We start from the raw sequence: 21,524 nt of genomic DNA, 5'->3' as shown, positions 1-21,524 counted from the left end.
AAGAACTAAATAAAATTGAGACAAGCAATCTACCAGATGCAGAGCTCAAAACACTCATCATAAGGATGCTCAATGATTTGAATGAGAACTTCAAGAAAGAGATAAGAAACAAAAATGGAAATTGAAAGCATAAAAAAAAAAAAAGTCAGAAATGAAGAATATGGTAACTGAAATGAAGGATCCATTAGAGATAACCAACAGTGGATTAGAAGAAGCAGAGGACTGAATCAGCAATTTGGAAGATAAGGTAGCAGGGAAAAAAACACACAATCAGAACAGCAAAAAGAATCCCAAAAAATGAGGATAGTTTAAGGGGCTTATGTGACAACATAAAGCATACCAACATTCACATTATAGGAGTACCAGAAGGAGAAGAGAGAAAGCAAGGGATTGAAAACGTATTTGAAGAAATAATGACAAAAAAAATCCCTAACCTGGTGAAGGAAATAGACACACATGTCCAGGAAGTGCAGAGAATCCCAATGAAGATGAACCTAAAGAGGCCCACACCAAGACACATCATAATTAAAACGCCAAAGGTTAAAGTCAAAGAGAATCTTCAGCAGGAGACAAGCAGTTACCTACAAGTGAGCTCCCCATAAGACTTCAGCTGATTTCTCAACAGAAACTTTGCAGGCCAGAAGGAAGTAGAAGGAAATAGTCCTTACAACCAAGATTTCTCTACACAGCACAGCTATTATTTAGAATTAAAGGACAGATAAAGAGCTTCCCAGATAAGAAAAAGTTAAAGGAGTTCATTATCACCAAACCAGCATTAAAAAGAATATTAGAGGGACTTCTTTAAGACACACAAAAAAGGATGAAAAATATGAATAATAAAATGGCAATAACTACATATCTATCAACAATTACTTTACATGTAAATGAATTAAATACTCCAATCAAAAGATAGGGTGGCTGAATGAATAAGAAAACAAAACCCTTACATATGCTGCCTACAAGAGATGCACTTCAGATAAAAAAATACACAGAGACTGAAAGTATAGGGATGGGGAAAAGATATTTCATGAGAAATGGAAACAAACAAAAAAAGCTGTGGCAGCAATACTTGTACCAGACAAAATAGACTTTAAAACAAAGGCTGTAACAAGTGACAAAGAAGGACCCAGTATCCCACTTCTGGGTAATTATCCGAACATACCTAAAATGCTACTTTGAAGCAACGTGTGCACCCATATGTTCATTACAGCATTGTTTACAATGGCCAAGATGTGGAGGCAGCCTGGGTGCCCATCAATGGATGAATGGATAAAGGGGAGGTGGTACATATATACAATGGAATAGTGCTCAGCCAGGAAAGGGAATGGGTTTCTTGCCATCTGCGGTGACATGGATGGACCTGGAGGATATTGTGCTGAGTGGAGTATGTCAGACAGATGCAATGTGATTTTGCTTCTGTGTGAAATCTAAAAAACAAAATAAACAAATATAACAGAAACAAACTCATAGAAATAGAGAACATTTTGATGGTTACCAGATGGGAGGGGGGTTAGGGGTAGCGTGAAAAAGGGGAAGGGATTAAGAAGTACAGACTGGTTGTTACACAGTAGTCATGGGGACATAGGATATAGCATAAGGAATATAGCCAATAATATTGTAATACTATGTGTGGTGTCAGATGGGTACTAGATCTATCAGGGTGACAGATGGGAGGTGTTTGGTGGGAGGGGTTTGGGGTACAGGGTGAAAAAGGTGAAGCCATTAAGGAATACAAATTGGTAGTTACAAAATAGTCACGGGGATGTAAAGTAAAGCATAGGGAATATAGTGAATGATATGGTAATAACTGTGTACAGTGCCAGGTGGGTTCTAGACTAGTCAGTGGGTCACTTCTTAAATTATATAAATGCCTATGCACTATGCTGTACACCTGAAATTAATATAAAATAATACTGAATGTCAACTGTAATTCAAAAATTAGAAAAGGGGGGACAAGTTGAAGGGGAATAAGAGGTCCAAATTCCCACGTATAAAACACATAAGTCATGCGGAGTAATGTACAGCATGGGGAATATAGTCAATAATAATGTGACAGCATTGTACAGTGTCAGATGGTTGCTGGACTTACCGTGGTGATCACTTCTTTAGGTATATAAATGTTGAATAACTATGGTGTACACCTGAAACTAATATGACACTGTATGTTAGCTGTATTTTAGTGATTTTTTAAAAAAAGAAAAGACAAATATTGAGGTGATAGAGAGTGGGGGGAAGAAGGGAATGGAGAGGCAGGGAAGAGTGATCAGGAAAGAGAGACAGAGAGAAAAAAGAGGAAGAAGATGGAGACTAATGACCTTATAAGAGAGAAGGGCTCTGGATCTCATGGTCCATGTCACATTGTGCCATCTATCTTATCTTTCCAGATTCCTGTGCTCTTCAGTAGAAGATTTTGTGGTTGATATTGTAAAGGCCTGGAGTCAGATAAAACAGAACAATACAGCAATAGAGTCTGTGATTTTGAAAGTAAGTTTCCAGTTTCCATTCCTGTTGTCTTGTACTCTTTGTGTGGCCAGGGCCCCCTTTTTAATAAAAGTAAATGTGCCTCTCACTGGGAATTATAAAAGAAAGGCAGGGAAGAGCAGCTAGTAAGCCTCACTGATGGGGAAAGTCCAACTCATCAAATGTCCATCTTTCACCAAATAAAGAGTGGCACTATGCATGCTTATACATGTAACATATACCTAACCATATACCAAGCACCTGTCCACACCTAGACACAAGTGTACGTCAAGCATGTATATACATGCTTGGAAATATGTACAAACAAATACATGGTAGAAATACACCCACGTTCATCTCTGTAACAACAATAGCTAACACATATATGTAGCATTTACTCTGCCAAGAACTGTTAAGGACTTTTAATGTATTAACTTATTTAATCCTCAAAATCCTAGAATATAGAAACACACAGAGTTTAGGTAAGTTGCAGTTAAGAATCACAAACTATTAAGTGATGGAGCTAGGAATCAAGCCATAATCACTCAGTACATCCCCAAACATACCCATATACGAAGGCCGACACTAGGCACCCATGCAGAGGCACATCCATATCCATAGGAGCATGCCCATGAAAACACCAATCCATAAATGTTTATCTTTTCACAATTTTGCCATGTTACATACCATTTTACAGGCCAGTCTGACACAACGAAGGCTCAGCAACATACATTGATTCCCACAGCTGCTCAGAAACAAATGATATCTGTTTGATTCCCTAATACTCTGGTTATCACATCTACTCAAGTACTTCTTTTCCAAAACTGTCATCTCCCAACAGGCAGTTTTCTATGCTCGGTGTTCCTGGCAAACTACTACCCCTCCCCATCTCTCCCTATACAACCCCACGTCCTTATTCTGTCCTCTCATGCACTGGTCCCTCATAGCAATGCCGTTTCCTTCCTCCCTATATAGAGCGATTTAATGTATGACAAGCTCAGTGTCCTGATTGATGCACTGGCTGAGGAAACAGCAGTTGAGAAAAGTGCTACAGTATGTACAGACAGTGGCAAAGCAGATGGAAAGCCCTTCGTCCCTCAAATAGACCACATAGCCAAGTGCAAGTTGGAGCTGGCCACAAAGGCCAAGAATCTCCAGAAATCCTTGAAACTCATCATATTCCAAGTTGAACAAGGTAAGGTCCCAGGGTTGTGGTGATTGAAGTAGGGGAAAGAGAAGGTTCCAGTAGATGGTCTACTTGTCTCCCTCTCTCTGGATTTTCTATTTGACTCCACCACCAAAACCTGATTAGATTCTTCATGCAAATAGCATCCAAAATCAATCCTCAGACTCTGCTGATTTGAAAAGTGTCAGTCCTGATAAGTGGCCCCTTTGGATCCTCCTACCTCCCAGGCATTCAACTCTTGCTACTCATTTATTTTTGGAGCTAGCATTCATTCTAAACAATTACAGCTGCTTCAAGCTCTGTCAGCTTCCACCATGGGCCATGGAATTCTTGTCCCACCTGTTCCTGTTCCTGTCCAACCACCAAGCCTGTAACTATTTTAGAAAGAAAGCAGTATTCATCTCTGCATGCCTTTCACAGTATTAATCAGGCACAAGGGCCCTGAGAGTGATTCTGGAAGCTCTGGAATTGATTGCCATTTCCCACAACTCATGACAAGATGCAAGCTTCCAACTGAGTGTGAAAACTCTTTCAACTCCTCCAACTTCTTAATTTAACATTTTTGTTCCCACTTGTTCCCCCACAATGTTTCTTTGAAAAACAGATTAGAAGATGGTATAAGACCAAGTGTATTCTACCTGATCTATTGGAATTGAGAAGTCCATGTAGCAAGGAAGTCCCTTTGACTTTTAGCCATGGCAACTTCTCCTGCCTTGGTACCATTAGGCAAAACCTCAGCCAAGTTTCCAAGAAAGAAAGGAAATCTCTCTTCTGCACTGTGAAAGAATTAAACAGTCACTTTCTCTCTATTTCTATAGTTAGTTTCCAAGCAGTGGGTATCATTTGACATAGCCACAACCCTGTCACAACCAATCCTCAGCCTGCTCCACCAGCACATAAGTCAGAGTTAGAAGTGCGATTTGTCGCCATGGGACAGAGAAAAGCATCCCTGGTAGGATAGGGATTGAACCTGTGAGCTTTGGCACAGGCTTAGTACCTGAGCTACACAGCATATAGGCTGGTAAAAAGGATAAGATTTCTCAAATATTCTGGGCATGGGTGAGACATTTGAGTGAAAGAATGGCATGGTCCTAGATGCTCAAGTTTGGAACAAAAGTCATGTGAATAAATAAATTAACAAAGAGGTGAGAATGGAGGTAGAAGAGCAGAGGGTTTTCCACCTTGCCCCCCCCCCCCGCCCACACACACACACACCACTGGCCTCTGTGACATTTACTGGGTGACAGAAAAAGTAACCAGTAAAGCAGAGAAAGCTCAGGCATGGATATGAAAAGACATTCAGAGAAATACTGTTAAGAAAGCTGAGACTACAAACAGCATCATGGAGGAGAGGTGATAATCAAATGAGAGTCTCCATTGTCTGCCTACACACTGACTTGTATTAACTAAATAAAAAGGATGCTCAAGAAAAGCCCTCTCTTCCTTCCCTTCCCTTCTCTTCCTTTTCCTTCCATCCCCTCCCTTTTCATTCCTTTTCCTTCCCTGCTCTCCCCTCCCTTTCCCGTCCCACCACTTTTTCTCTATAGTTCTAGATGAACAAACCCGACAGACAATATCAGTTAAGAATTTTACTTCAACTTTCTTCCTGGAAGATGACTCAGAAGATGTTAGCCAGACGAGCCCAAGACACCGTAAGGATCTTTCTCTTCTTCTTCTCTTATTCTAGCCTTCATCACTGCCTTCTAGTGCCCAGAGAATAAAGGTGTGCTTTCATATATCTTACTTTAGCCGTAATCCTACTCTTCAGTAGATATCCCCCCTTTTCCCCCAGAAAACTCCCATTATAGGATCCCAGGCCAGTGTCTAGAAGTAATGACCCCATTAGGTCCTTTGAAAAGGCTGGCCTGATGAAACCCAAGATTTGAAGCTGTTTTCACTGCCAGCAAGCAAGCAGCCCAGGATCACTATCCTCTCAGTGGAAGTCCCTGTCCATCCAAGATGATCCCTTTTTGAAATGAGAACTGTGAATGTTATCTAAGTCATTGAGCTTGACCCTCCTCCCACAGAGAAAACAGGATGAAATACAAGTGGGGTGGGGAGGGCTTTCTAGTTTGCATCTGACTCCAAGGTAATGTCTTTTGTGTCTAGGTTCTCGTCGTGGCACTTTGTCTTCTATACCTTCTCTCAAAAACGAAGACCTTGATAACCTAAATTTGGAACACTTACATTTTAAACCTGAAACTATGTAAGTTGTTAGCCCTATCACTTTATGGTTTCTTCCTTTCTCTGGTTAAGAGCATAGTATAGGCGATCCAACATGGCGGAGTAGATAAACCCTGCCTGTTTCCTTCAGTGAACACATTAAAATTACAACTAAATTATAGAACAATAAATCTGGAGAACCATCTGAGGTCTGGTTGAACAAAAGTTTTATAACTAAGGATAAAAAGGAAAAGCCACATCGAGACTGGTAGAAGGGACAAAGACATGGAATGGGCTGATCCCAAATCTCCATGTGGCGGATGAAAATTGGGAGACATACCTCAGTCGCAGAGGTTCCCCCGGAGGAGTGAAGGACACCAGCCCCACTTCAAGTTCCCCAGCCCAGAGTACTGGTGCCAGGAAGAGGAGCCCCCACAACATCTGGCTGTAAAAAACAGTGGAGTTTCCAACCATATGAGTGGGACAGGAGGCAGTGGGACACCCAGACATCCGCTTAATGGCACAGACTCACTTGCTGGCAGGCACTCACTTCAGGCTCCAGTTGGGAGGTCACCAGGGTAATGGAGACTCTGGTTTCATGGTAGTGCTGAGCCCGGAGCTCCTCAGCAAAAGTCTCTGAGCACAATGAGGCAGTTGTCACCTGCTTGGGGACTGTGGACTCCTATAATTTTCCAAGAAAGAGTGCAAGGTGTGTGGGCTGGCTAGTTACGGAGAAAGTGCCTCCCCACGCTGGAACCCAAGGTGAGTGCCTGCGAGCAAGTGAGTCTGTGCATGGGCCCTTTAAGAGGATGTCTGGGTTGGTGACTCGTGGAGCATCAGAGGCATACTGGGAGCAGAGTGAGGTGTGTGGTTTTGAGGCCAGGGCTGGAGGACAGTCCCATTTTTCCCTGTGTGTGGTCTTCCTGCTGTGCAGCCAGCAGGCGGCTGCCATCTTTAATGTATTGAGCCTTCCCCCTATGCTTAAGAACAAATGTGAATCTGATTGGTCTGATGAAATCCAGGGCTCCACCCTGCTGACTCACTGGAATCTTGCCCCACCTAACGCCTCCAACGCCAGAGGCACTTTCTCTGCAAGCAGCCAGCCCACCCACATTGCACTCTTTCTTGGAAAATTATAGGAGTCCACAGGCCCCAGGCAGGCGACAACTGCCTCAGTGTGCTTGGAGACTTTTGCTGAGTAGCTCCAGGCTCAGCACTAGCACCAAACTAGAGTCTACATTACCCTAGTGACCACAACAACACTTCCCACTGTCGTGACTCCCTGAGACCCTGCCTCATACAACTTGCATACTGCATAGGGCTTTAGCAGTAGCAGCAGCTGAACTTTAAGGGAGCTGGCAGGTGGCAGCAGGCCTCAGGGTGTCCTGGCTTTTTGCGGAGCTACTCCAGGCCTGGTACTGGTGGCAGCTGTCCTCAGTACAAAGTGTGGCCTCTCCCACGTGACTCCAGGTTCACCACAGGCAGTGAAAATCTGCACATCACTTTGTAGCTGCTACCAGATAGTTCCTGGCTGGCCCCATGCAGTGGGTGACCTGGGCCTCCACTGGAGCCCTCCCAAGAGCCCCCAGAATCGACATACCTGGAGATTGGCTTCAGACCACAGCAGAGCACCACCCAATTAGCCCCACAAGTGACACACACAAAGGGTGGTCTCAACAGGCACCAGAACCTGCTGGGGTGAATCCCACTCAGTGGAGTAAGCCTCCTGCACAGCAGCCCATAAGCTGTGGGTGTGGCCAAACCCCAGTCAGCCTGCGGGTAAATCCCACCCACTGACATGCCAATAGCAATCAAGGCTCAACTATAACAGGAGGGCACACACAAGCCACACAAGGAACACTCCTGGAGCACCCAGAGCAGGTGACAAGGGAGACTGTACCCCTGGGCCCTTACTACATAAGGCCACCCAGCCAAAACAGGGAGACATAACAGATCTACCTCATACATAGAAACACATAGAGGCAGCAAAAATGAGGAAACAAAGAAATAATTCCCAAATATAAGTACAGGAAACTAACTAAATGAAATGGAGGCAAGCAACCTACCAGAGATAAAGTTCAAAACAATGGTTATAAGGATATTCAAGGAACTTAGTGAGAACTTCAACAAAGAGATAGGAAACATAACAAAGGACTAGAAACCATAAAAAAGAACCAGTCAGAAGTGAAAACAGAAAAAGTCAAGAACCATATGATTTCACTGATATGTGGTATATAAACCAAAAACAACAAAAGAACAAGACAAACAAATGAGAAACAGAAACTCATAGACACAGACAATAGTTTAGTGGTTACCAGAGGGTAAGGGGGGTGGGGGATGGGAGATGAGGGTAAGGGGGATCAAATATGGTGATGGAAGGAGAACTGACTCTGTGTGGTGAACACACAATGGGATTTATAGATGATGTAATACAGAATTGTACACCTGAAATCTATGTAATTTTACTAACAATTGTCACCCCAATAAGCTTTAATTAAAAAAGAAGTGAAGAATACAGTAACTGAAATGAAGAATGCATTAGAAGGAATCATCAGCAGATTAGATGAAGCAGAGGATCAAATCAGGGATTTGAAAGACAAAGTAGTATAAAACACCCAACTGGAAGAGCAAAAAGAAAAAAGAATCCCAAAAAATGAAGAAAGTTTAAGAGACCTCTGGACAATATCAAGGAGTTCATCACCATTAAACCAGTATTACAAGGCATGTTAGAGGGACTTCTTTAAGACGGGGCGGGGGGATGGGGGAGATCAAAGTTATGAATAATAATAACTACATATCTATCAACAATTACTTTCATTGTAAGTGAATTAAATGTTCCAATCAAAAGACATAGGAGGGCTGAATGCATAAGAAAACAAAACCCTTACATACTCGTATACTTCCTGCAGGAGAATGACTTCTGATTGCAACACACACACACACACACAGATGGAAAGTAAAGAGATGGAAAAAGATATTTCATGAAAATGGAAACAAACAAAAAAGCTGGGGCAGCCATACATAAACCAGACAAAATAGACTTTAAAACAAAGGCTATAACAAGAGACAAAGGAGGACGCTATAATCCCCCTTCTGGGTATTTATCCAAAGAAGCAGTTTTGGGTTTCTTTCTTTTTTTTTTAATTAAAGTTTATTGGGGTGACAATGGTTAATAAATTTACATAGGTTTCAAGTGTACAATTGGGAAATGTGCATCCATATATTCATTGCAGCATTGTTTACAATGGCCAAAATGTCTGGGTGTCTGTCGATGGATAAAGAGGAGGTGGTACATATATACAATAGAATATTGCTAGGTCATGGAGGAGAATGGGGTCTTGCCATCTGCGGCGACATGAATGGACCTGGAGGGTATTATGCTGAGTGGAGGATGTCAGACAGAGAAAGACAGATCCGATGTGATTTCTCTTATATGTGGAATCTAAGAACAAAATTAACACACAAAACAGAAACAAACACATAGATAGAGAAAACATTTTGATGGTTACCAGATGGGAGGGGGGTTGGGAATGTGGGTGAAAAAAGGGGAAGGGATTAAGACACACAAATTGGTTGTTACAAAATAGTCATGGGGAATGTAGGGTATAACATATGGAATGTAGTCAATAATATTATAATAACTATGTATGGTGTCAGATTTGTTGGGTGATAGATGGGGGTGGGGGGAAGGGTGAAAAAGAGGAAGGGATTAAGAAGTACAAATTGGTAATTACAAAATAGTCATGGGCGTGTAAATAAAGTACAGGGAATATAGTCAATGATATGGTAATAACTGTGTATAGTGCCAGATGGCTATTAGTCTAGACAGGGGTGGGGGTCACTTCTTAAATTATGTAAATATCTGACCACTATGCTGTACCCCTGAAATTAATATAAAATATTGAATGTCAACTGTAATTGAAAAATTAAAAAGTGAGGGGGGAAAGGTGAAGAGCAATAAGTGGTTCAAACTTATATAAAAAGCAAATAAGTCATGGAGATATAATGTACAGCATAGGGAATATAGTCAATAATAGTATGATAGCGTGGTACAGTGTCAGATGGTTGCTGGGCTTATCATAGTGATCACTTCTTTAAGTATATAAATGTTGAACAACTATGGTGTATGCCTGAAACTCATCTAATATTGTATGTTAGCTATACTTTTAATAAAAGTCTTTTTTAAAAGAGTATAGTGTAAGCATACCTAGAGTCAAATCCTGACTCTACTTACTAGTTAGTTCTGTGATCTTATGCAACTAACTTAACCAATCTGAGCCTCAGTTTCCTCACATGTAAAATGGAGCTCATGTCAGAACCTGCCACATAGGTTTCTTATATTTATTGAGTTTATATATGCAAAGTAATTGCATTGAGCAGTGCTTGGCACCTATAGTTAAGTGCTATATGTGTGTTAATAGTTGTTATTATTATTATTATTATTATTATTATTATTATTATTATAATAAATAATAAATGTTAGCTGTTGCTATTTTCAAAGGACTGTTTTTTCACTGTTGCCCTTAACAGTAAATGGTTGAAGGTACTAAAAAGTAAATGGGCATTTAGGGGACTAGATAGGAAATCTAAAGATGCCTGTCTCACTAGCCCTACCTGTTTAGAATATTCCTAAGATCCAAGTTTCACCCCATTCACTCATTTTGAGTCCCATTAAGATCATTTTGAGTTCCATTAAGATCAGTTGAAAATCAGTTAGAGAAACTCCAGTTTCTGGACTGTGATTGAGGGAGGCAACTCGCATGGGAGAGATGTAGGGTCAGTTAAGTAATGAACTTTAAACAATTAGCTATAATTGAGTAACTACACTGTACCCATTTTTAGTTATCGAAAAGGACATAGCTAGCAATTATTGAAGTTTTCTGCAGGTTCCCATTTATTTCTATCTCCAGCCCCCACTCCCTTCCACTTCACCATTGGCTTAAGTTCATGCCTGAGGTCTCATGGGCCTACTTAATGAGTTTTTTTCTTATCTTGTGACCCCATGGTATCTTTTTTAAAAATAAGTTTCAGGTGTACAAAGCAATGTAACAGTTAGACATTTACACCCTTCACAAAGTGATAAACCCCCCCAATCTACTACCCCTCTGACATTGTATACAGCTGTTACAATTCCATTGACTATATTCCCTATGCTGTACTCCACATCCTGTGAATACAAACATACACACACACACACACACACACTCACAGAGGGTGCTAAAAAATGTATACACATTTTAAGAGAGGAAAACCTGTATTAAAATTACGCTGATGGTATGTTTCTGGGCACCCCGGTATGTGCGTGTGTGTGTGTGTGTGTGTGTGTGTGTGTGTGTGTGTGTGTATTTAATTATAATTGACAGTCAATATTATTCTACTTCAGCTTTGGTCAGGCATCTACACAGCCTATGAAGTGGATCAAGGTTCTACTGGCAAATATTTAACAACCAGATCTCTTGGGGAAATGCCCTGATTTATTGCCTGGTATAAACCCCCCCAGCATAGCCTATTTCAAGCTACGGATATAATGCTGTTGAATGCAGAGTTGGGAAGTGATAGGTAGAAGCAGCTAATATGAGCTGGTACGAACTGCCTCCAGCACACCGCTGGTTTTGATTTCGACACTCGAGATGGAGGCAGAAGAATAAGCAAACAGCACGTGTTTATAATCTCAAAAGAGTGTGTGTGTGTGTGTGTGTGTGTGTGTGTGTGTGTGTGTGTATCTTCTTTCATCAGTCTTTTCTCCCAAATGTGTGGTCACTTTGCTCTTTGATACGAAAGTGCTATAAAGCAGTTCAGATATCTCTGAAAACAGTAGAGCAGACTTTACTCTCACTTTTATTTGAGGTGCTCAAAAGTTCTTTATAGGAATAAATGAATGACTCTATTTCCCTTTATTATATATGGAAAAAAATATTGGCCACTCGTATCTGAAGGCCTCCAAAGATGACTTCTTTATTATGAATCCCAGTCCCACTGAATCCTCCCAACTAGCTGGGTGCCCTCTCTTACAGCTCCCAAAGCTACTTGTTAACACAATAGTACATCTACCCGTGCCTCTCAAGAACGTTAAGCCTTGTGCCCAACACAGAGGCTTCCCTCAGTGGTTGTTGATCATGCGTACGAAGTCTGCAGCCCAATGATAATGGCACTTCTTTCCTGCACCAATGTCTGTCCTCTTCCCTGTGGCTAATTTTAGACGCTTCAAAGAAAGGTGCGTCATGAACAACTATTTTGGAATCGGACTGGATGCTAAAATTTCTCTGGAGTTCAACGCCAGAAGAGATGAACACCCAGGACAATATAAGTAAGTAAAAGAAGCTCCCCTCCCCACATGCAGACACACAGTCACAATACACACGTGTATTCCTACATCCCCTACCTCTCAAGCAAGCAACAGAAAGAAAGAGGTCCTTTGGAAGTAAAACATATCCATCCCAAGGTTAGGCTAGTGGAACGGCTTGCCCCAAATGTTGACCTGGCCTGTGATACTCTGCACCAGCATCCTGAACTTGGGCTGCCTTCATAGTCTAGACCAGTGGGTTGCTGTATAAACACAGCCAGCTGTGTTACTGTTACTGAAAACAGATTACATTGACTCAATTCAGCAAATTGCCTACCTTTGTTCTGTCTGTGAGAGCTTGACCAGGTCCTAGTAGTGGCTTCAGATCTGTTGTTGCTTGGCAAGGGTGCAACGTATTACCTGACTAGTTCTTGGTGTTTCTAACCGGGTTCTCTTGGACCCACTGATTTTTTTACCCCCTCCAGTGTTAACCTGCTTGGCACCTTTGGGTACTTTTGTACTACAGACAAACCCTAAGGCAGCCTCAGAGTTCTTGTGGTAAACTGAAACCACAAGTAAAAAGAAGCATGCCCCCTCCCACCACTACCACCCCTGCCATCTGCCACCGGAATCTCTTTCCCAGAGCAGGCAGTGGCTGAGGAACAAGTACTTTATCCGATAGGTGGATTGCAAATATTGCTTCCCTGTTGCTTATCTTTTTTTATTGTTGCTTGTCTTCATTTTCTTAATGCTATCTTTTTAAATACAGAAGTTTTAAATTTTGATGAGATCCAATATTTTCTTTTATGGATGATGCTTTTTATGCTATATCTAAGAAATCTTTGCCTAACCCAAGATCTTAAAATTTTGTTCCTAAGTTTTCTTTTAAATTTTTTTCTTGTTTTAGCTCTTACATCTAAGTCTATAATCTGTTCTGAGTTAATATTTTTTGTGTGGTGTGAGGTAAGGGTGTAAGTTCATCTTTTTGCACATGAATATTCAATTACGACAGCGTCATTTTTTTAAAAGATTTTATTGGGGACGGGGAACAAGACTTTATTGGGGAACAGTTTGTACTTCCAGGACTTTTCCAAGTCAAGTTGTTGTCCCTTCAGTCTTAGTCGTGGAGGGTGCAGCTCAGCTCCAGGTCCAGTTCCCGTTGCTAGTTGCAGGGGGTGCAGCCCACCATCCCTTGTGGGATTCGAACTGGCAACCTTGTGTTTGAGAGGACGCACTCCAACTAACTGAGCCATTCGGGAGCTCAGTGGCAGCTCAGCTCAAAGTGCCATGTTCAATCTTAGTTGCAGGAGGCGCTGCCCACCTTCCTTTGCGGGACTCGAGGAGTTGAACCGGCAACCTTGTGGTTGAGAGCCCACTGGCCCATGTGGGAATCGAACCGGCAGCCTGTGGAGTTAGGAGCACGGAGCTCTAACTGCCTGAGCCACCGGGCCAGACCCACAACACCATCATTTTTAAAAGCTATTCTTTCCCCCAGTGAATGGTGTTGGCACATTTGTCAACAATCTAATGACCACAAATATATGTTTTTTTTCCTCCTAGATTCTCACTTTTTTTATTGAAAGGTGTCTATCCTATTCAACTACCACACTGTCTTGATGAGTGTAGTTTTATAGTTAGTTTTGAAATTAAGAGGTGAAAGTCCTCCAACTTTGTTCTTTTTCAGAACAGTTTTGGTTGTCCTAGGTATTTTGCATATCCATATAACAAAACTCCTATTTTTATAGATAAGGAAACTAAAGTGCCCAAAGAACTTACAGAACAAACAGAGTCTAAATAATTTTGTGCTAGCTTCTACATTTCAAAACTCATGCGCTGTGGTGGCTCTACTTTAAAAGCTCATAATAAACTCTAGTGATTGTAAGCCCCCGCCTGCTTTTATCAGAGATCCTACAGTCACCAGGACCCTGTCCTTTCCACTTTTATCCCAAGTCTCCTGATATCCTTGCCTTTCCCATATTCTCTCCACTGGCTTCTCTTCTACAATCTACCTAATAAACTTAGCTCTGTTCTATAGCACTGAATTAAGTGTTTGATATACAGGTCTTAGAAAATCCCTCCACTTCTCCACTTTGCCAGAAAAGTTAATGTTCAAAGAAATTGCATTCTAAGAGTCATGTGTTTCAAATGAAATTGATTCCAAGCTGCTGAAATCTTGAGCTCCTAGAGTGGCACTTGCCAGGATAGTTAGTGTCTACCAGCCAGCTATGCTCACAGCTTTTTATGAGCATCACTTTCTCAATATTACCTGCGTCTTCCAAGTCTGAACCAAATCAGCAGTAAGGAAAAGAGGCAAATTTGCCTATCAATGGGATGCTGAGGCTTTGAGGGGCCCAGGAACAAATTTGAGCAGGTACTTGCACCATCCTAGAATCCCCTCTTGTGTCCAGTTTCCATCCAGTATGACTCCTCTCTATATAAAGATACTTGAGAAATAAAATGGTGTCCCTCTTGCTTTTTCTCACCCATTTATCTTTATATTATTCACCCTATAGCTACCTTTCTCTACCCTTATCTCCCTGTAGTAGCCGCCTTAAGAACAAGATGTGGTATGGCCTTTTGGGAAGCAAAGAACTTTTGCAGCGCTCTTACAGGAAACTGGAAGAACGAGTGCACCTGGAGGTTAGTGGAAAAGAGGGTAATCCTGGGCAGAGACAAAGGAAATCTCATGACCTTAGGAATCAACTCTCCCCCATATCTTTGGTTTTCCCCAAACTGTAACTCTGATCTTCACTGACAGCTCATGGGAGGTAGGTATGAAAATAGATTTCCATTTTATGGATGAAAACATGATAGCATGAAGTGGAGACAGAGCCCTTCCCCCATCTCTGTAAATGACCCTTCACATTGGTATCTTTCAGTGTGATGGAGAAGCCATCTCCTTGCCAAACCTGCAAGGCATTGTAGTACTCAACATCACCAGCTATGCCGGAGGCATCAACTTCTGGGGAAGCAGCACAGCAACCATGGTGAGTATGCAAAAAGGAACAGGGAGGGAGAAAGGTTTGTCCTCTCTAAGGTCTCTCTAGGAAAGAGAGCTAGACCGACTGGTGTAGGAAGTGGACAATGTGGGGAGAGGAGGTGGGCTGGGAACCTTTATTAGTAGCAGCTGTAAAGCAGTTTTTAAAAAAGCAATTACCATTTCAGAGCACAAAAATCAACTGAAGACCTCAGGAACAGATCCGTTCTTAGGTGTTGCCTGGTCTTGGACGTTTCCATTCCTCAGGCCTAACAGATACTTGAAAGGTTACCTAGGCCATGCTCTTTTCTCCAAGGAGGCCTGTCAATAAAATCTCCTGGCAAATTGGCCATGACCCTTTTCCTCTGAGCTGACCCAAGAAGGCTGTGAGGCCAATGGGACTGACCTTGGGCATTTTTGATGCTAGGGAGGGAAGCAGCTAAGAGCTGTAATCTCAAAAGGGGCTAAGAGTTTTGACCTCAGTGCCCTTTACCCACATTGGTTTCCTGACCTCATCTTTCCCCTTTTAATAAACAGTTACTCCACTCTTCATAAGTTAACAGTTCTCACCAGGAGCCTTCAAAGCATACCTGCTTGTGATAGACAAGGTATGGTTTCTCGAGGGGATATGTGATGTAATTCTTTCTCCTCAGGAATATGAGGCTCCTGCAATAGATGATGGAAAGCTGGAGGTAGTGGCAATCTTTGGTTCCATACAGATGGCAGTGTCCCGTATCATAAATCTGCATCATCATCGCATTGCCCAGGTAGGCACCAGAAAGGGGCTGAGGTCTATGGCTACAACCCAGGATATGGGGTAGTCCCAGGAATTAACTGGGTATAAGAGTGTCAAGGTGGTGGGAGCTGGTGATCTGGTGGGCAGTAAGGTGCTGCCTATGGTTGGAGACAGAGGTCATAGGGACTACAGGAGCAAAAAGCCCATAGATCACAGGTGTTTCCTCCCTGAGTTAATCTGATTCACATTCTTGCCAGTTCTCCTTCAGATACACGTTAAGGCCATGACTGGGATTATCAGCTTGGTCTGTAGTAGTTGACTCATTTTTCTCCCCCATTTTCCCTCCTCCTTTTCTCTGGCAGTGTCGTGAGGTGATGATAACCATTGATGGTGAAGAAGGTATCCCAGTGCAGGTGGATGGGGAGGCTTGGGTTCAGAGACCAGGCCTTATCAAGATTAGATACAAGAATTCTGCCCAGATGCTAACAAGAGATCGGGTAAGAAGGGAAAGTCTCCTGTTGGGTTCCTACACTATCTTATTTACAGCTATTACTTGAATACTGAATACTTCCAGTCAAGCAGAAATCCTTAAAGGGATATTTGCATGCTAGTTGCATCAGAGTCACTTTGGGTGCTTGCTAGAAATGCACATTCCTGGGCCCCACACCAGACCCAACAAATCAGCATAAGGATGGGTAGTTCCTGGAAACTTGCATTTGTAAACAAGCCTCCTGAGACATTCTGATACATACTGACATTTGCAAACCACTGTCCAAGAGAGTGAAATAAGGAGCTCCCTCCTGTGGTTTTGGACAAAGTTGTCCTCCCCCCACTGCACAAAGAGCTAAAGGTCTCAGGTTCTTATGGAGAAATCTGCTCTTTCGACAAGAGATTCTTCATTGAACATGGTCTTTAAGTTCCTTTAAGATTACTTAAAATGCTGCAGTCACAAATGTCACACACTTCAGCTAAACCAACTAAAACTAGAAAGGAGCCATCATTGATCAAATGTTCTGTGTTTGGAGGCTTTCTTCCATTCTGATCTGAAGACAGGGCACAGAAGCAGCAATAGAGAGGGGAGTGGAAGTCTAGTTTATAAACTGCCCACTTTGTGTTGGGCACTTTACATATATTATCTCAAGGAGGCCCTCCCAACAATCCTATGAGATAGATACACTTATTCCCTTTTTACAGATGAGGAAAATGAGGACCAGGGAAGTTAAATCATTTGCTAAAGGTCGTACAACCAGTAAATGATAGAAGGATGATTCAAAATTAAATTAGATATGTCTCGCTCTAAAATCCATCACAAGATATTGCCTAGATTTGGCAAAGAAGGAAGCATGAAAGGTATTCCACTGTCTTATTGATAATGATGCCCTCATATAGGAGTTTCTGGAAGGCAAACATCTGTCTGATTGAAGCATGTTGTCCCAGGACTCAACATAGTAACAACAACAAAAACTAAAAGTGCCTAGTACAGAAGAATAAAATGATGGATAGATGCATAGGTGTGTAGCTAGGTGTATGGGGGAATGGATGCGGCCCGCTTCTCCCTTTGCCTACTATACCTACAAATATCAGACTCAGAAAGCTCTGTCATGCACCATCTTAGCTCCAGCAGTCATTAGGATCTGCCACTGTCTTCATCTCCAGGACATTGAGAATTCAATGAAAATGTGGGAGTACAAGCATATTGAAATTCAAGCTGCCTCTCAACCCCAGCTGGACTCCCAGGAATCTCAAGGCAGCCTCTCTGATGAGGAGTCTGCCCAGATGCAGCACTTAGCTCAACTTGCAGAAAACCTCATCAGCAGGTAAGTGGACTATATTAGCCCAGACACAGGGCTGGGAATCCTAAGAAGGGATAGAGAGAAGAAGCCAATTTGTATCTATTTGCTACTGGGGAGCCTGAGATCAGAAAGGAGTCTTACCCAGAGCTCTGAATATTGACAGAGACCTTGACAATCCAGGCAGGGAATGGTCTTTGTGCTCAGCAATAAGCCAGTTTGGACCTCTCCCATTAGGCCCAGAGATGAACTTTGACCTCCTCCTGCTGCCCCAGACCCAACTGGACTAAGAATGTTTATCCTTGCCCTTAAATATCAAGATGGCCTTGGACTTCCTGGAGTCAGCTGCCCTCCCCTATCTAGCCTTCCATTCTCCCAAGGCACCCAATATCTAATACAGGTGAGACAAGGATGGACAAAGGTGAATACCTAGAAAAGAGTAGAAGCATTTTTGGCATAGGTGGCTACCTAGAGATGAGTGAAAATAACAGGAGGGAGGAAAGAACCCAATTTGGGTACCCAGGGCTTTCATTTCTATTCTTATCCCAACCCTCATCAGTACCCCAGTCCTTCAGAACCCAGACTCATCTACCCGTCCTTGTTTTATTACAGACTTACTGATCTGAGCAAGGTCCACCAGCATGTGTCTGTCCTCATGGATTCTGTGAATGCCAGTGCTAACATCCTGAACAATGTATTTTATGGCCAAGAGAGTAGCAACGAGGCAGGTGCAGCTTCCTGTACTCCCATTGAGGTAAGGGGGGGGGAAGCAAATGAAGGAAAGAGGTAAACCAAATAGGAAAGGGGATGAAAAGGAAGGAAGAGGAGTCAAAGGCTGTATGGAGAAACTGGGCACATGATATGTCAGAAAACTGATGGATAGAGTGAAGGGGAAGGCAGGTATTCCTTGACTTGTTACAGGTCCAGAGTGGCTACTGGGGGAATCCCATAGCAGATTTCATCACCCTGAGAGCTAGCCCTCTTCCCTGATAGCCATCTTCCACACCGGCCTCAGGGGAGAAATGGCAAGTGAATGGGGAGAAACTTGGTCTTGGCCCTTTTTCATCCCTGTTAAGGTGACACCTATCATTGAAACCTGAGCTCCAGGCTGCTTTTGTTTCACTCTTGAGGGAAAGGTCCAGATTAGGATGCTTGATGTTAAATGTGCTATCCCATGACTTTGCCCACTGCCAAAAGATTTAAGGGATGCTTTTGAAAAGTAACTTTAGTGTTAGGCAAATGATATGAAAGAGCCAGGGTGAGGGCCTCCTGAAATGTGGGTTACCTATTTATTTTGGGCCAGATCTTAGTTGGAGGAGGCCTGGAACTCAAGGCTTGGAGTTTCAAAAAGAGAGATGGTTGGGCCTAACTTCACCTATCATGGGAAAGGTAGTTTTAGCCCAGCGACAGCAAGTAGCCTCAAACTTACTCTCTGGTTTGCATATTTCCTATTTCCCTATACCCATAGCACTCAATGATGCCAAACACCAAGTTGTGTTGTGCCACCATTCATAGGACATACCAATACAGCTCCAGTAGTTGACAGCTGGCATCAGTTCTGATGGGTTGGTGCCCATGCTGTACTAGTTGTGCTATATTTTGAATATTTTTCACCTACAGCCACATCCTACTAGCCTGCTCCTACCTTCCCACAGAGAAGCCAGCTACTGCATGCTTACTAACCAACAATTCCTATCTTTGTCCTTTCTCTTCCCTTCTTTTTCTTTCTTCTCCTCTCAGACTCTAAGCAGAAATGACGCAGTAGATGTTACATTTAGTCTTAAAGGGCTCTACGATGACACCAAAGCTTTCCTGGATGAAAACTTGGTGAGTGGAGGGGGTTGGAACAAGGGAGGGCAAAGTATCCCATCCGAAGATGGTCATGGTCTATGTTTGGTTATAGGACATTGGAAGACCTATAGGTGTATTTTGGCCAAGTGCTTACCTGGAAGTCCCTGCTGTCTCATCCTCACTCAGGGTTGTCATTGATTGTATCACTTCATAGAGTATACTAATCCATAGGGATTATCATATCCTTGACGAAAAGTGTCCCCCTCTTCTTTGGCAAATGTCTCCTGGGTCCATACCAGGCCAATCAAAAGTAGGTTGTTTTCATCATACTAAAATAGCTTCAGTAGAAATGGGTGAGCTCTTTTGTGTCTCCCAAGCATCCACATACCTCTCTCACCATGTGGGAAGACAGTACGGAATAGTGGGAAAAGTTGGGGGACTGTGTTCAAATACCAAATCTGACACTTACTAGCTGTATTAGTTTCCTAAGGCTGCTGAAACAAAGTACTAAACCTTTGGTGATGTAAAACAACAGAAATGTATTGTCTCACGGTTTTGCAGGCCAGAAGCCTAAAATCAAAGTGTCAACAGGGAGATATTACCTCTGAAACCTACAGGGGAATCCTTCCTTGCCTCTTCCTAGCTTCTGGTGACTTGCTGGCAATCTTGGGTGTTCTTCAGCTTGTAGATGCACCACTCCAATCCTCCAACATCACATGATGTTCTCCCTGTGTCCCTCTGCCTTCAAATGGCCATCTTCTTATAAGGACACCAGTCATACTGGATCAGGGGCCCAACCTACTCCAGTATGACCTCATCTTAAAAACTAATTAAATCAGTAATGACCCTATCTCTAAATAAGATCACATTCTGAGACACTGAGGGTTAGGATTTCAAAATATCATTTTTTTGGGGGGGCGGGCACAATTGAATCCATAACACTAGCTGTGTGAAATAACTTCACCTCTCTGGATCTCAGTTTTTCTATCTACAAAATAGGAATTGTAATCTCTACTTCTCCAGGTTATTGTGAAGATTAAATAAACTATTGTATATTAAGTGCCTACCTGTGCTTGGCACATAGTAGCAGCTTGATAGATGATAAATTTTATTAGTGTTAGGGAAAATGAACCGAGGCTCAGTTTTTGAGCTACAAAAATAGTTGTGTGTTTCCCTAAAGGCAAAGCCCATAGGCACACTTGGTAAGTGTGGTCTGATGAGTCCATTGATCATCACCGCCGCTCTTTGGGGCCGGCTGTTAAGGCCCTCAGGCAGGTGCTGTTCTTGTCTCTCATCTAACTATGGTTTATTTGAAGAGGGGCTTCTCAGCTGATATTCCAAAAAGTGCATCCACGTCTTCTTTTCCATTTGCAAATCTAATTGGCTCACTGCACAGGCAGCAGAGTGGCTAAGGCAATCAGGTCAGGCTGTCCCAGTACCTGAACCCCAAGCTAGAGTTTTTCAGCCTTAGACAATAGCAACAGAAGTACTTTCTATATATAGGGAGAACTCAATGACCTTACTACTTCGGGCAGCAGGAAATATGGGAACTTGGTCTCTCAGTGCCACTCAGGCTTTCTTGAGGCTCATGGTATGAATATTGGTTCCTGCCAGCCAACAACCCAAATTGAGCACATATCATACTTAACAAAGGGCCTAGTAAGGATCTACACACATATCCGCACATCCAAATGAGACCAAGGGCAGGCAGCAGCTAAGAATGACCAAGTACCTCCAGAAAAGCTATGTCATAGAGGTGGCATGGAGATAAGGCTTATTTCACTTGGATATTGTTATTCCTCCCCTTGAAGGAGGACAGTACAGAGCTCAGTGTTGGCAGAGGAATGTAGACTTATGATGAAGTAAATCCCACCCAATCACTCCCACTTCCCTTATTTGGCAGCCTCACTTATACTATGGCTAATGATGTGTTGGGACAGGAACCAAGAAATAATAAGCAACAAAGTCCTCTGAGCCAGTTTGCACATTTACCTCAGAGAAGGGTCCTGGACAAGGTTTCCACTGGAACCAGAAGGACAGGAGAATAGACCACAAGACTCAGGCCCACCCACCTTCTATTTTTCAGAGCCTGAGTCTCCAGATGCCAAATAAGAAGTCATTAGGAAGCCATTTTATTC

At 42.6% G+C, this 21,524-nt stretch overlaps 1 protein-coding gene across 1 annotated transcript in view; it reads left to right on the top strand.

Annotated features, from left to right (window-relative positions):
- Positions 1-21,524, top strand: part of DGKK (diacylglycerol kinase kappa) — a 137,450-nt gene that overhangs the window by 107,219 nt on the left and 8,707 nt on the right. Inside the window, exons 14-25 of the mRNA XM_019718795.2 lie at positions 2,385-2,484; positions 3,436-3,655; positions 5,194-5,298; positions 5,756-5,852; positions 12,009-12,116; positions 14,636-14,732; positions 14,972-15,079; positions 15,723-15,836; positions 16,168-16,302; positions 17,462-17,622; positions 18,208-18,349; positions 19,336-19,422. Coding sequence (XP_019574354.2) covers positions 2,385-2,484; positions 3,436-3,655; positions 5,194-5,298; positions 5,756-5,852; positions 12,009-12,116; positions 14,636-14,732; positions 14,972-15,079; positions 15,723-15,836; positions 16,168-16,302; positions 17,462-17,622; positions 18,208-18,349; positions 19,336-19,422 — 1,474 coding nt within the window. The remainder of the gene's footprint in view (positions 1-2,384; positions 2,485-3,435; positions 3,656-5,193; positions 5,299-5,755; positions 5,853-12,008; positions 12,117-14,635; positions 14,733-14,971; positions 15,080-15,722; positions 15,837-16,167; positions 16,303-17,461; positions 17,623-18,207; positions 18,350-19,335; positions 19,423-21,524) is intronic.

Source organism: Rhinolophus sinicus, chromosome X (assembly GCF_036562045.2).
Source record: "Rhinolophus sinicus isolate RSC01 chromosome X, ASM3656204v1, whole genome shotgun sequence".
Lineage (NCBI taxonomy): Eukaryota > Metazoa > Chordata > Mammalia > Chiroptera > Rhinolophidae > Rhinolophus > Rhinolophus sinicus.
This window is presented reverse-complemented; position numbering and strand designations above follow the sequence as displayed.